Source organism: Podarcis tiliguerta (genome assembly GCF_965153285.1).
Source record: "Podarcis tiliguerta genome assembly, chromosome: 4".
Classification (NCBI taxonomy): Eukaryota; Metazoa; Chordata; class Lepidosauria; order Squamata; family Lacertidae; genus Podarcis; species Podarcis tiliguerta.
In genome coordinates, this window is record NC_139537.1 from 64,381,872 (window position 1) to 64,398,306 (window position 16,435).

Consider the following 16,435-nt stretch of genomic DNA (forward strand, 5'->3'; position numbering starts at 1 on the left):
TTAGCAATGACACTGCCTGAAGAGTGCTGAAGCATTTGAGCTACGTTTGCATTTTGAGCTGTGACTTCCTTCAGAAATGTCTGATTGACTTACTTTCTTTTTCTTAAATGAAAGCTAATAGTCTGGGACTTTTGCTGGCCTTGGCTCCCCCAAATCCCCCCTTCTGCCCTTCTATTTGTGGCCCTGGAGGCATAGTAGCTTGTACTGAAAACTTCTGAAGAATGGGATGTAACCATGAAAAATATATCTTTATGGTGTCTTAGGGCTGCTTGCAGTTTTTTTACCATATGTCTGCCTTCATCAAATTATGAAATTGCTATGTACCTCTGGCTGAAGTGGTTTCTCTGTGGCTTGCTAAAACAAAAGCCTGAGAAGTAATACAGAGAGCTAGCTTGGCATAGGGGTTAGAGACCTGGGGACTGAGGGTCCTAATCCCCACTCAGCCTTGAAGTTCACTGGGTGACCTTGCATTAGACACAATCTCTCAGGAGGGAGGAAACTTACGTACACACCTTGACTTCTTTGGAGAAAAGATAGGGCAGAAATACATATAAGTAAATAATTAAGTGAATGAATGAATGAATGAATGAACTGCAAAGGAAGGACAGCTGTCAATGCATGAAGCTAGCATGGGTACAGGGCTCTGCTGGAAAGGGTGTAGACAGCCCACTTTTCATCTAATGGATCTCCACTTCAGTTTTAAAATTTAAGTCGACTGCAAAACTGTGGGCTACAGAGGGCTTGTTTGCAGCAAGCTGCAGTTGCCATTCCAAATCCTGCTGTGGTATTCATGTTGAATGCTTCGTGGAGATGGTTGTGTAGGCGTAACAACTGTGGTGTGAAGGGAACCACCCTTGTGATTATGAAGCTGAACCAGAAGTTAAATTAATGTTATACGCACAGTTTAAACCTTGCTGTGTAACAAATTATAAGGCTAGAATTAAAAAGAAATCTCAGTTATGTGAGCTCTGTGAGAACAGTCCAAATGGCATCAGCCAGAACACAAATAATAATAATAACAACTTATTAAATTGAGGCACCACTTTTTCTTGCCAAAGGCAACTCAAAGCAAGAGCTTTAATTTCCATAGAAAAAACCACCTTCACCTTCCTGCTGTCTTACAACCAATGGGAGGTACCATTGGGATAGGGAGGCCTGTCAACCTCCTCCTCCTCCTCCTCAGCCTCAGTGATGCCCTTGCAGGACTCAGCAGAGAGGAGGATGGAGACAAAACTAAAATTGGTTTGCTCTTCCTGTCATTGGCTCTGATTCCACCTACGATTTGCTTTCCTGTCTTCTGCCCAACCAGTTCCAGGGGGCACCAACCACCACTGAATTTTAAAATACAAAAACTGTAAATCCAGAGCAGATGAACAACAAAGTAATGGGGGACTAAGCCAGACTTATTTCTTATAAGATAAATCCTGATGCTTCTAGATTTATTTATTCTAGATTCTATTTTATTCTATTTATTCTAGATTCTAGATTTATCTAGATCTATTTATTCTAGATTCTAGGTGGGAAGCGTTGAGAGATTTTCGCTTCAGAGGTGGGCAGTACTACAATGAGCTCCACTAACCCTGCTTTTACTTTTTATGACTGGAACTTGGAAGTCTCTTTGCTTGTTGAACAACAATATATATTTGAACAGCTGTTCTTTATTCATCCCTTTTAAGAGGTTAAAAAAAGCATGTCTCTGGAAGGGATGTGTGAGAAAATACATATAAATAAAATGTTCTTATTCCTCTGTGTAATTTATTCCCATAAAGATGAGGCAGCGATGGACAACTTGGACGTTATTAAAAGAGGATTAGGTAAATTAATGGAGAACAAGGCTATCAATGGCTGCTTCCACTGCCAGAGGCAGAATGACCCTGAATGCTAGTTATTGGGATCATAAGTCTGGAGAATGTTACTGCTTGCAAGGTTCCCCTGGGCATCTACTTGGCCACTGTGAGAAAAGGATGCCAGAGTAGGTGGGTCTTTGGCCTGATCCAACACGATCCTTCTTATGGTCTTACCTTCTGTCCATCCCTAGCTTATTGGGTTGTTGTTTTTCCACCAGCACTATGACGATACCAGCTCCATCCAAGGAAGAAAGGGGAGAAAGATATGTCCTTCCAGAGGTTCTAAAGCTAGATTTCTCAAATAAGTAATTTGAGATCTGATTTTTCTGTGCATGTGATTGGAACATAAGGGTTCACATACACAGTTTAGGTCTTCTGCTTTTCATAACCATGCAAGTGTTTCCCATCAACACTGGTAGGTGGTCCTTGATGGAATGCTTCCATGCTGTGTATTCTGGCCCCTTCCGTCAATAACCCACAAGCCTCAATGTAAGCACTGCAATTGCTGTCTCCAACATAGTCTGCCATATTGAGATCTTAAGAAAACAGCTCCTTTGAACTGCATTGCAGAAATTAAAATGTGCCTTCAGCATGTGGTAATCGGAAATAAACAGGTTCTTATACTTCAGGCTACTGGAAACAAATGGCTAGGTTGTGCTCACAGACAGGACCAACTTCCCTCCACCAACAACCAAAAAATGCACTAATTGTGGATGTATAATGGGTTCTTTTTTCCTTAACTGATTTTCCATCGTAAGAGGAAATTTGGGTTAAATGTATATAAAAAAGTACAGGCTGCCATTTTGATGACAACAGCATCATGTGGACAATGCATTAAACATGTGCACGGATATCACCAATTCCACAATAAACATCTGCATGGAAGCACCATTTGTTTCTGTGGAAACACATCACCTATACTTGACTATGTTCTTACTTATGCAAAGACACATTTTCCCAAAGAAAAGGAATCTGCCAATCGAAGCACTTTGACTGCTTTAGCAGTTTCTTTCTACTATCAGAGTTACAAAATTTTGACGGTGCTTTAACAAAACCCGAGCATTTAGTGCAACCCCAAACTTGTAACCATAGAGTGATTGGGGGGGGGGGTCTTCTATGCTGTTTAGACCAACCCCCATTTTCTCACACTATACTTTTAACTGACTAGGTCTTAATGGATTTAGCTGCTGTTTCATTCTCTGAGTCAATATTGCATGGGGTTTTTTGTTGTTCTGTTTTATTGCTGGAAATACTTATATTGAGGGGAATTACCGTAAACAAATGTATTAAATAAATGATTTTTTTATTTCATTTTAATCCATTTTGAAATCACAACATCCATTCCAGCATATGATCTTCCAAGGAACTGCAGTAAGACTTTTCAATTTAATCACATTAAAAGCCACTTTGCTCCATCACCCATTTTTATGAATGTTTTAAATAATAGGTAAAGATGCCTGTGTAGTGATATCTATAAGATCTGGACCACACTTCTGTTTAATAACTTGCATGCTCCATTGGCCTCCCCATAAAATTAATCAATGAACCATATAAAATGAGCTACTTTTTTCCTAATTGTACAGAACACAGCATTCCTTTGCCTGCAGGGTTTTGGGTTTTTTTTGTTTTTGCTTCTTATACACTATGAAGCTAACATCTGGTTAAGAATCATGCACTTTCTCTATCTATGATCATTATTTCCAGTTTTCCCCGAGTGCGCAGCTCAGCAGTGATAATTTTCGGAACATAATGGAATAACCTTGTAAATATCAATCTCAAAGATGGCTTGCTCTTTCCCTGGCACTCTCGATAATCTGAATTGATATTATGATATGGCACACACACACAATAATAGAACATAATAGCTGAAAAATGTAATTGGAAATCACACATTCAGGTGTAGAAACTTCAGGACTATTATCACCCACAGTGTGAACAATGATCTAAAAAGGTAAAATAAAATAAAATATGTTCTGACTATCAAAGCAAACATAACAATTTGTGTGTGTAACAGCATGTGAACTATTTCTCCCCATGTGGTCTAAAATAATAAAAGGCGAATCAGTGACCCCAGCCTAGAAGCATCGATAGACATCCATCTTAGTCAGTTACTGTAATTTTTGCCTTTACTTGAAAGGCCATAAGATCAAACAGTAGATTCCCCCCCCCCCCTATATTAATTGGAGAATCTGTGCCAGCAGGTTTGAACTGGTTTGGTACCATAATTTAGCACATTAGCATGTCAACATTTCTACTGAGAGTTGTTAGGCGTTCATAATTCTCAGAGTTCCCTAGGAAGAGGGACTGACTGTTAATACACTCTGAATATTGTAGCTCTATGATGTAAGGAAGTGAGAGCTGGACCATAAAGAAAATTTTTCCAAGCACAGAATTTTTTCCAAGCCTAGAGATGGGGGAAGCTGCAGGTGGAGGGAGGACACACTGGGGCACCTGAGGAACCTTTGGCCACACCCACTTCATTAGGTATTTTAACTAAGATCATGGCCACTGGTCCCATCACCTCCTGGCAAATAGAAGGGCAAGAAATGGAGGCAGTGAGAGATTTTACTTTCTTGGGCTCCATGATCACTGCAGATGGTGACAGCAGTCACAAAATTAAAAGACGCCTGCTTCTTGGGAGAAAAGCAATGACAAACCTAGACAGCGTCTTAAAAAGCAAAGACATCACCTTGCCAACAAAGCTCCGTATAGTTAAAGCTATGGTTTGCCCAGTAGTGATGTATGGAAGTAAGAGCTGGACCATAAAGAAGGCTGATCGCCAAAGAATTGAAGCTTTTGAATTATGGTGCTGGAGGAGACTCTTGAGAGTCCCATGGACTGCAAGAAGATCAAACGCATCCATTTTTAAGGAAATCAGCCCTGAGTGCTCACTGGAAGGACAGATCCTGAAGCTGAGGTTCCAATACTTTGGCCACCTCATGAGAAGAGAAGACTCCCTGAAAAGACCCTGTTGGGAAAGATGGAGGGCACAAGGAGAAGGGGACGACAGAGGACGAGATGGTTGGACAGTGTTCTTGAAGCTACAAACACGAGTCTGACCAAACTGCGGGAGGCAGTGGAAGACAGGAGTGCCTGGCGTGCTCTGGTCCATGGGGTCACGAAAAGTCGGACACGACTAAATGACTAAACAACAACACCACTGAAGGTCGTAGCTCATTGGTGGAGCCTCTGTTGGGCGTGGAGAAGGTCCCAGGTGCCATCTAGAAACCGAGCTAGATGGGTCAATGGGTTGGCTCACTAGAAGGCGCCTTATCTGCGGGCGCACCTGAGGGCGCGCGCGCGCGCACCACTACAAGCGTGTAATCCTTACAGCTCCAGTGGTGTTACTCGGGAGATATCCTTCCCCTAGGAGAGAGAGTTGGGTTCAAGGCGCATGTAGAGAGCCACACAATGCCCGAGAAGCTCCAGGCACCTGAAGTCTCCTCGCCCTGCCTTGCTGCGCCCCTCACAAAGGCGTCCGAGGCGAAGAGCTGCCTCCACGGAGTTTCCCGCCTCCCCGGCCTGCGGACCCGCGGCGGGGTCTCCTCTCTGAGGCGGCTCCGCGCAGGCCCCGCCCCCTTCGGCCAAGCAGGCGCGAGAGCGCATCCAGGGCGGGCGCAGGCGAGCGGCGCGCGGAGGAGCAGCTGAGGCGCCTGTTCGGAGAGAGGAGGACGCCGCCGGGAGGAGTTTGCTCGTCGCCTCGCAGCCAGCCGGGGAAAGCCAGCCTTGAAGGGCAAGCGGGGAAGTCGCCACTGCCGCCGCCAGCCGAGCCACCTGCACGCCTGCCAGACGCCATGGGTAAGAGAAGGGCTGCTTCGGCTCTTGCCTTGAAAACGGCTCCGGGCTTGGAACTGCCTTCCCCTCAAGCCCTTTAGGCGGGTGTGAGGAGGGCGGGACCCAAACTTGACTAATTTTTGCAGCTGAGGGAACCTCAAACTCTCAAGCGCCCCTGCATTTTACCCTCTGGAGAAGCCCCCTTTCCTCTTATTGCAGATACTGGCTGGGATGGGAGAGGCACTCTGCACATGCTCTTGTGCGCGCGGGTCTTTCTTTGGGGAGGCTGAGCATTGGGAAGAAGTTGGGAGATGCTTTACCCTTGGAGATCCTTGGGTCTTCCTCGGGATGCTGAGAGGAGGGAAGGGGAAGCGACGAAATGCAGCCGAGGAAGCCCTGAGATACCAGGAAGGCTCCCTCTTCTCCCTTTAACTTTGCAGTAAGGTTAGATCCCCGCTGGCTACAGATCACCCTGCAGTGGAGTTTTGTCTGCTCTCTTAAAGCTTCTGACCAGACACAAAGCAGTGTGCAGGAGCAAGCTTAAGATGCATGCTTTGTTTTGGTACATGACTTCAAAACTGTAACATGACTTTAAAACGGCAATACTGCCCTGCATATAGTTCATGGACTCTCACACTCTTACTGTGTCCCTTTTTTAAATTGTAACAAATCAGATCTAATCTGCCTCTGGTGGGTTGGAGCTGGGTTTTGGAAAGGGATGGTTAGAGGAAAGGCATAAGCAAACAGTTTCACCTTTTTGAGATCTTGGCCACGGTGTTCGCTTTTTTGAATTATGTGTGTCCACCCAGCCCAACTGAGAATTTATACTTGGCTATAAGTCATAAGTCCTGGCTTGTGTCTTCGTTTAGGGTTGTATGACTTTAAAGCCTGCTTCATTAAACACAATCAATAGATATATTCTAAAAGTCATGGACCGAGCGGGTGTCCTTGTGGGAAAGGTTTTGCCTGATCTTTGTGCAAATGACAACCCTCTCTACTTTACACCTCCTTTTACTTTACATATCCCTCCCTCCCCACAAAAACGGTATTTAACTACTTTTAAAGCTCTTTTGAGTTATTGAAATAACGATGCACTGGAGTTCAGTCTTGATGGCTAAAAGTATATGGCAAAGATTTCACTAATGCATTCCAGCTGTAGACTGCTTAAAAAAAAGTCTCAGGGATTTATTTTTTGGATGAAGTTGTGAGAATTAAGTACAGTATCAGTTCTTTGTGACACGTGTAATAATTTTACAGTCAGCATAAATGTACTGATGCACTCCTGAGACGCTGCTTTGCTTATGTGGTCATCAAATAAATAGGTATATAGTACATAGCATATGGAAGGTGTGGTGACTGACTTGAATTAATTGCAGGAAGTCCTTATTTAGTGAGGGCCCGTTATTGCAGGGGGGTGGGGGTGGGCAGAGGTAGAGAAAGTGTGGCATACTGATCAGGAAGAGTAGGTATAGAAATTGTAGGTTAGAGATAACACAGAAGTGGCAGGAGAAATAGCCAAGAATGTTTTCCCCCATTGTGGCAGAGTATATTCACAGTGTATTTTTTATGACCAAAACTTCATAGGTGTCCTAACAGGAATTTATGCAGAAAAAAAATATTTATTTAGGGAAGGTCTTTAACACTGGCTGCTCAAAAAAGAAAAAAGAAAAAAAGAGGCAAGATCTAGCTAAACATGTACAGAAAAAAAATCAACTGTGAACTCAATTGTGACCAATTTTAAGGGAATTTCTGGAGTATGGCAATACTTATAAGAGCAGTAAGTTTTAAAAAAGATGTAAAAACTGAAATCAGAAGAGCTTATTCAGAGTTCTTGTTTGATTGTGGTTGTTCTTGTGTCTTTGCAGATACAATTGAGGGGGGACCCTAATATTGTATTTTGGAATTATAAACTTTAATATGTACAGGATATCTTGGTTCTCATAATAATTGGAATAATTGAAATTCAGCACACAGATGGATCTCAGACTATCTATTGTATAGTTTGCTTACAATAAGCTTTTTTGGTTTGGAAGGTTAAAATGAATTCCTTTGGCTCCTGGGCAGAGCAGAAGTTTTATAAAATGCTGACGCTTCAGATAAAGAAGACCAAGTTGCTCAGTTTTAGACTTTATATGACCCAACGAAGGTTATCAGAGCAAGACTGCTGTTTATCAGCTCATATCCCTATGTTAGTATCCAGATGTTTGTGCCGTGCATCTGGTTTTAGTTTAAATTATATGTCTATATGGTCTTGGTTGACCAAAGCCAAAGCGGATGTACAGCATCAAATTAGCTGACATTCTCAAACTGCTTTATGGTTTCCACAATTCCTTATACATTGGGAATGAAGATTAGGCTCCTGAATTGCAGTGCTTGCTTAACTTTGAAAGAAGGGAGGAAGGGCAGGCGGAAGAAGAATTGCCCCTTTTAACCTTGACAGATAGGGAGTTCACTCTCCACTCCAATGAAGTTGATGGGGAAAGTGCCATTTATATTAATCTACTTGTGTTGGCCTTGATCCAGATTTGGTTATAGACAATTTAGTGCTTCTGGGTGGTGTGTGTGTGTGTGTGTGCATTTTGCATATAAAAAAACTTATTCAGCCTGTTCAAACAGGCCTGGATAAGCATTGTGGATATGGATACATGTATGTTTATTTTGCACAAGAGCTCAAACAGACTGGCTTTGTGTATGTGGATGCACGCGGTTCATTTCGCAATTCCAAAATGATACAATGTACTCCTATTAACTTCTTTTTTTTAAAGCACGCTAAACAGTTTTGAAACTAGTTTCTGCCCATTCGTCGAAGATGGTTGCAAGCAATCTGTATTGTTTTGCCTCTTTGCAGCAGAAATGGGCCACTAAACATAAACTTGGATACAGGTCTCCTTGAGCTGTGTGCTTAAGAGTTGAAAAGGAAAATTAAACATTGAACTCATTGTACAGAAGCGGGTCAGGTCTGCTAAGCAACTGCACCCTATCCAAGGATATGCACCTCTTAGTCCTAAGATTGAAAGATTGGCAATTGAAATGGTAGCCAAACTGTTAAGGTTCCAGAATGATTTTTTTATTGGCATCCTGTGCTATCTACTTAATTGCTTCTACACATGACTTGAAACTGATTAACTGTTATGGAATTTGGTAGGCCATTCTTCTACTAAGATTCATTAATGCAGTAAAACATTAAGACTTTAAACGTTTATTGACTGACTAAATTAAATCATGAGACTAGGGCAGTATTGAAGAATATTGATTAAAATGTGGAAGGGGGAGGAGAGAACGATAAAGAGTACAATCACAATGATAAGCAAGAGTTAGAGAGAGAGGTGAAATGTTTCCTGATTATTGTTGCCATTTATTCTGATATTGAATCTTAGATATCTTTGTTTTCAATTTATATGTTTAATATTACTTGTGGTAAAAAAGGATGTTTTTAAAGTATTACAGTGGTACCTCAGGTTACATACGCTTCAGGTTACAGACTCCGCTAACCCAGAAATAGTACTTCAGGTTAAGAACTTTACTTCAGGATGAGAACAGAAATCGTGCTCCGGCAGCACAGCGGCAGCAGGAGGCCCCATTAGCTAAAGTGGTGCTTCAGGTTAAGAACAGTTTCAGGTTAAGTACGGTCCTCTGGAACAAATTAAGTACTTAACCTGAGGTACCACTGTATTATAACATTGATAAAGGGGGGAAAAAACCCTCCCCAGATTAGAAAAATCATTGCCAGCCAGTTGGCAATCTCCCTTTCTTGGGCAAGGGTCATATTCAGGTGCTCCTGGAGGAAACAGATTTTTAAGATCTATTTCAATTGGGGGTTAGGCCCTGTTTTGGCACAGAAACTGCTTGGGTTGCCCTGTATGATGACCTCTTTTGGGAGAGAGAGGGGGAAAATATGTCCCTGTTCATTCCAACCTCTCAGCAGCTTTCAATGCCATTGGCTACGGTATCCTTTTGGAGTGACTCTCCCAAGTCTTACTTGGATAGTTGTTTCCAGAAGGTGATGCTTAGGAGTGCTATTTGGCCCTATTGTTCAGTTTTATCCCTCATGCTGTACAGCATCTACATGAAACCATTAGTGGGGTCATTCAGAGTTTTGGAGTATATTGTCAGCAATATGCTGATGACCCAGAGCTCTAATTCTCCTTTACATCTGCAGGTGTGGCAGTAAATGTGCTAGACTGAGGTCTAGCCTCAGTAATAGACGGGATGAGAGCCAACAAACTGAAGCTCAATCTAGATAAGACAGAGGCACTTTTAGTGGGCAGTTCCCTAGAAAGTGATGGATGGGGGGGGTTGCCTGTTCTTGATGGGGTTACACACACTCTCTCTGAAAGAACAGGTACTTTTTGATTTTTTGCATCACCTAAGGCTCAGGTGGCTTCAGTAGCACAGGGTATCTTTCATCAGCTTCAAATGACGACCCAGTTGCACCCCTATGTGAATAGGGATAGCCTAACTTCTGTTGTATATGCTCTGGTAACTTCTAGGTTAGATTGCTGCAATTCAAAGTGCTGGTTTTGACCTATAAAGCCTTAAATGGCTCAGGACCACAATATCTCAAGGACTGCCTCTACCCATATGAACCAACCCCGACCATGTGCTCGTCATCTGAGGCTATCCTTTGTGTTCCTTCTCCATGAGAGTTCTGGAGGTGGCAATATGAGAATGGGCCTTTTCTGTGGTGGCTCCCCATTTGTGGAATGCTCTCCCCAGGGAGGCTCATCTAGCACCTTTGTTACATAACTTTATATGCCAGGCAAAAAACATTCCTCTTCTCCCAGGTTTTTAGCTAATTAAATAAGATATGGACTCTTAAACTGGGGTGGGGGTATGTTTGCATTTCTGTTGTTTTAACATGATAACAACAAAGGATAAAAAAGAAGAAACTTTATACTGTGTGATCAGTTCTGTAAAGTGTACCATCAGATATTTGGACCTGGAGACTTAGTGTTGTTTTGACAGTTTTAGGCTCGATAAACAGCATTTGGGGACAGTGACCTACAGTGGGGCAAGACTGGAGTCTTGCTTGCAATAGCAAGCATGTGAAGAAGATAAGCAAAAGGACTGCTGTCCAGAGCAGGATTGGAAGCATCCAGAAACAATGTTGCTTTGGCCAGGGCTGTTAAAGCAACAGTCTTGATCTTTGTTTTAAAACAGCGAGTTCTTCTTTTCTCAAAGGCCACTCTAAAACATTTGTAAATCTTCCATCCTGCCTGAAACTGTTAGTTGCAATCAGAACATTTGTTTATTCTATACAGCCATATCGTAAACTATGGTTGGTGGGTAGTGCACAGCTGTAAAACATAAAATACCATTGTAAACAATACAAATCATTTAAGTGACTTGTTAATCAATTTAAACACCTGTTAAGGCCTCTTGGCATGAAAGGGCATTCAAGATACACCTGAAAGCCAAGCGGTTTTGCCTGCCAAATCTCTGCTGAAAGAATGTTCCTTCCATCACAGGACTAGTGGCATTAAATACCCAACTTCCATTGGACTCCATTCAGGCTTCTGTAACACAAGGGCAACTAACTGTGTTCCTTCCGATGGAGCTCTGAATGCACTTCACCCAACAGCTAACTTATAGAAGTCACACTCTTTCCAATATTCTTATCTACCTGGGCTATTGACTTGCCCTTCTGGTGCAAAGGGAGTTGGATAGATTTCACTAGGGAACCTCAGGGAAGTGAGGGGTGAGAGTTGGATAAGATACTGTTTTCTAATACCAATGCTTAGCTGGCATAATTGATGCCAATAATTAATGAGAACCTGAACAAGCTTTGATCAGTAAACCACATTAAGGAATGAGCAAACTAACAGGAACTGCCCAGTTATGGTAAGTAGTTACTTGACACCTGATGTTACCAATTGAGGTGGGGGGAAAGGACTCTGAACTCTGTCCATCTTTAAACAGGTCCTCAGAATGCATTTTGAGTTGTGAAGACATTCTCAAAGCACTCTGGATTAGGCTAGCCACCTCAACAGGAGCTTCAGTTCCAGACAGGTCCTCATGCTTTTGGTAGCTGTGCAGACACTTGGTAGTGTCTACCTCTTGATAGATTTTGAATTATTAGGAAATTTCCTAACTGGCTTATAGACTTAACTACATCAGATGGATTTTCTGACTTTCGTGCTTGTTTGTTTGAATACTAGATCAGGCAAGCCACTATACCCTTTTGGGGTTATTGTAGCTTTTGAGTCCAGGGCAGGCAACCCTTTTCAAGTTTCTGCATTGCCCAGCAAGTTCCCCTGAACTGCTGCTGAAGGAACATCCAGATTTCAGAGCTGCACCTCAGTTGTTCCCTGTAGACTTTTGCTGTGCCTCCCAGAGCTTTGGATGAAAAGCAGAATTTAGGTATGAATGCCATGCTAAAAGCAAAAAGGACTTGGGAATTTCAAAGAGAAGGATGTTTTGTTGTATACCTCGTTGGTGTCAATAGATACACTGGCAAACCTGCCTTGTGCATGCAAATACCTTTTGCTGACAGAGGATTGTACAACAGAGCTCCTCCCTCTAAAGCAGGCTTAGGAAGATCTTGTGCCAGAGGAATAGTTGGATCTGGCTGCTTGTTAACTGTCCATGTGTTACTAACTTCCATCCCAACCCCTCCCTTTTCAGTCTAAACCCTGTTACATGCCTGAGAAACAATCTTGTAGCCAGATTCCTTGGCGTGAGACCGACTAAGCTGAATGGGTCTTGAACACTGGGGTTTTCATAAGAGAAGAGGAAATGAGCAGGCCAGTCCCCCCCCCTACACTTTTAAAGGACATAGCTGGAGAATACTAAAGAAAAGTTGGTTATGCAAACATCAGCTCTCTACATCTCCATCTCTCCTCGGAAGACTAATGCCACTTTTTGTTTGAGAGAGAAGATGGCACACATTTTTTCAGCAAACTTTTGAAAAGGTAACTTCAAGAAAATCAACTAGATAGACCTTTGGCCACACTGCTACTGTTGAAAAGTAATGTTAGTTACAAACTCCATGAACAGCATACTTTTAACTACCTGGAGTTAGGGCTCCAACGTACGATTTGAACTGGGAAAAGAAAGACAAATCTGTTTGTGTTTAAACTGTGCTTTCTTCTTCTGAACAGCTGGAGGCAAATCTTGAAAGAAAAGCAGCCCTCTTTCTTCCTATTCAACTGTACATTTTGTCCAGGCAGGATTAAAAACCCTTTGTGAGACACAGTAATGGTCAAATTTGATTAGTATTGGTCATTATAGTTGGCTACATTTCAATTGTGGGATCCTTTGGTCCAGTCCACGCTTAAATCCTTGCTTTTCATATGCATACTTTTCCCCTGGTGAACTTAAAAATATTAATTGCTATCTCTCTTTACCTAAATAAATAATCCATTGTTCTTGAAACTTTATTGTCTATTTGTTTGTTTGCTTCAGATCTCATTTGAATGATAAACTAAGGGAACCAAGCATTTTTTAAAAAAAAAAGTCGTGGTTTTTGTATGTGAACTATCACACAACTGATTCTTTTCTTACAATGTAGTGAGTCATAATACGCTTTTAAAGTTAAGCATGAAAACACACTGGACTGTATTGTTTAAAATATTATGAGAGATCTTGAACTTGCTTTGATCAATGGTTCCTTGAATAAGTTCTCTGTTCAAGTCGGATGACAGAATTTGGCACTTTGGATTGTTTTAACTTTAATGTATATCATTGCCCTCTGAACTTTATTAGGTTATTTTGCTTGCTTATGTAACAGGAAGATCATAGTGAACACTTGTTCTAAAGTACTAAAGAATTCCACACTTTCATTTTTCAACGTTCTTAAACTGAGCCTAAATTCCATTGTGTTCAGTTCATGCATGATATCTAAGTTCACATATCAAGTCATCACAGCTACATGAGCACCCACACTGTGGGATAGCTATTAAAGCTTCAAAGGGATGCACTGTGCTGAACTCACAAATGTGAGGAAGGAAGGATAATATCTAATAATAATATCCTCTCCTAACATCTGTTCACATCCTTACACACACCCTTGAAGGTTGTCCCCATCTTGTGGAATTCTGAAATCTAATCTATGTAGGGTCAGGACAGGTCATGCAAGGAACTCCCTGCCTAAGGCTGGGATCAATGTTGCCCTTTTACTTGCACAGTAATGTAGATATAGAACAGTCATGGCCAACGTTGTGCCTGCGGGTGCCTGTCAGTACTTCCTAGGGTGCCAGAGAATGATCTTAGCAAATCCACAGTACACAAAAGACTGGTGAGTGGTTTTTTTGCTCCACTCCTGACTCCGAGTTGTTATGCTCCTGCATTAAACTTGTCCACATTGGATGCCAAGGTTAGACACCCATCCTCTCTTCTACTCTGAATAGAGATTAGCTGTAAAGTGTTGTGGAGCAGTGAGCAATGCCTTTTCTCCACTGATGTGGGGACATTCCAACACCATTTTGTAGTACTGCCTCTCTTTCAGATGTGGCAGTTATTGTGTTATGCCACAGACCTCATGGCAGCCATTTTGTGACTGGTGCCCATGGTGGCTCTCTCAAAATTCCAGATGTGTCCACTGACCGTAAAGGTTGCTGACCCAGATATCAATCTGCTATTGAACAAGACTCAAGAAAGATGACTTTGGTTACCACTCTGACAAAACAGAAAATAAAAGGAAGGATGATGAGGGACACTGTGCCTCTGAAAAAAGTAAGAGTGTAGTGCTGTCTCCACTACTTAACTTAATGGGGGCTATAGTGTGCACTCACAGTGGCAATCAGATTGTCTGTAGTCTAGATATTCCAAGCAGTGGTCTTCAATGAAGATTCAACAGAATATAAATTGTAGTTGCTCTGGAGACAAAGAAACATAAATATCTCTCCCAAAAAAAAAAAAAAAACCCCAACAGATTCACAAGTTCCTCTTATTTATTTATTTATTTATTTATACAGACTTAAATCATTGTGGAAGTTTGAAAGAGAATAAATTAATACAGAGGATAGAAAGCATTGCCTTCCCAAGTGTGACCTTCAGTAAAGTTTTCATTTATGGATATGTTGGCTTCCTGAGCATGACATCGTTAGAGGTGACCTGTTCATCCATGGAATTGAATATTATCACCTTCTACCTTTAGTCAGAAAGGTGAAAAACATAAAATTTAATATAAGAGAAAGTGACTTACTGTAGCGCTTCATTAAAATGTGGCAGTTCCCAGTCCCGTGCTTGCCACACATCTACTAAGCAGTGAGGAGATTTGAGCAGGGATCCTCTGCAGTTTACCCATGCTGGTTTTTCCCTAGCTAAGGACTCTGCCATCTGCTCATCAAATGAAGAAAAGCAGCTGGGGGGGGGGCTGCAGGCAATAAGTGGTGGCAGACAAGAAAAGGGTTATGCATCTTGTTCCACCAAGTGCAACACCCCCAGCAAGTTCCTCCATTGCTTCCATTTTGTACTCTGATAAATAACAAGAAGTAGAATTCTCCGTTTGCTACTGAAGTCCACCACATGGGTCTGTTGTACGCAAGGATGAAAGTGTCTTTGTATTTAGGTGTCTCCCTATAACTAACAGGTATCACTGTCCCGGTGTTTCATCCTCCTAATATCATTGATTTGATCTATATTTGTGTCAGTCTTAATAATAATAATTTATTATTTATACCCCGCCCATCTGGCTGGGTTTCCCCAGCCACTCTGGGCGGCACCCAATCAAATATTAAAAACACAATACAGAATTAAACATTAAAAACTTCCCTAAACAGGGCTGCCTTCAGATGTCTTTTAAAAGTAGAATAGTTGCTTATTTCCTTGACATCTGATGGGAGGGCATTCCACAGGGCAGGTGCCACTACCAAGAAGGCCCTCTGCCTGGTTCCCAGTAACCCCACTTCTCACAGTGAGGGAACTGCCAGAAGCCCTCAGAGCTGGACCTCAGTGTCCGGGCTGAATGATGGGCGTGGAGACACTCCTTCAGGTATACAGGTATAGCTCACAACAGAAATAAAGCATACAAAATGCATTAGAACAACACATTCATATTGATGATTCAGAATTGGAGAACAGTACCATAAAAGCTTACATGGCCCAGAGTGTTTTAAACATTAGTTAACCCAGCAGATTATTCTCCAAACAATGCCACACCTCTAAAAGATGGTTAAAACAACTTAATAATTCCAGACCAGCAGCATTAAAGAACTTTAGAGAAGCTCACTCAAAACAGGTAAGTTTCTAAACTTTGGGCCAAATGGAGATTGGTGGGGAGGGAATTCCATAAGCTAGAAGTCACAACTGAGAAGGCCTTGTCTCTTGTGCTCTCCAGCCAGTTTGATCTTACAGTGGGCCTATATGCAGGGATTCTCAAGTGGATCTTAATGTCAAGGCAGAATGGTTTATATGTGCATGCTTGCAGATCTACCTTTACCAGCAGTCAATGCAGCTGGTAGAAAAGCAGGTCAGAATGTACATCTAGATATGGATGTGTCTTTGCACCAAGTTGCACTCAGTGGAATGTCTATTCACTTGTAACTATGCACCACTAGAGGAACCCACAGTATAAATAACTGAAATAATTTTTTTAAAAGTCTGCAACTGACACTTTCAAAGATACATCCCCTTGCCTGCCCACGTCCTCTGCCCCTCTCTTCCAAGTTGCAATTTTGCTTGTTTATTAAAGCAAGTCAGCAAAACGGAATGGAAATCGTGGCACATTCTGATGAAGCATAGATGTACCAGCCTGATGCTATACTGAGGTTATGTTTGTGACCCAACTTTCTGGGGCTACAATACCCACAGCACAGATGTCTGGAGAGTTCTTGTTGATATTGGAGAGCTTGCTGAAGAAAAGGGGAAGAGAT

General features: G+C 42.0%; 1 protein-coding gene across 4 annotated transcripts in view; it reads left to right on the top strand.

Annotated features, from left to right (window-relative positions):
* Window positions 1-5,258: 5,258 nt before the first annotated feature.
* GPM6B (glycoprotein M6B) overlaps window positions 5,259-16,435 on the top strand; it is a 105,109-nt gene continuing 93,932 nt past the window's right edge. The window contains exon 1 of one of the 4 annotated variants that reach the window (XM_083437495.1): window positions 5,259-5,645. In XM_083437495.1, coding sequence (XP_083293621.1) covers window positions 5,642-5,645 — 4 coding nt within the window. In that variant the 5' untranslated portion in view covers window positions 5,259-5,641. The remainder of the gene's footprint in view (window positions 5,646-16,435) is intronic. The other 3 variants (XM_083437493.1, XM_083437491.1, XM_083437488.1) reach the window with 3 other exon arrangements.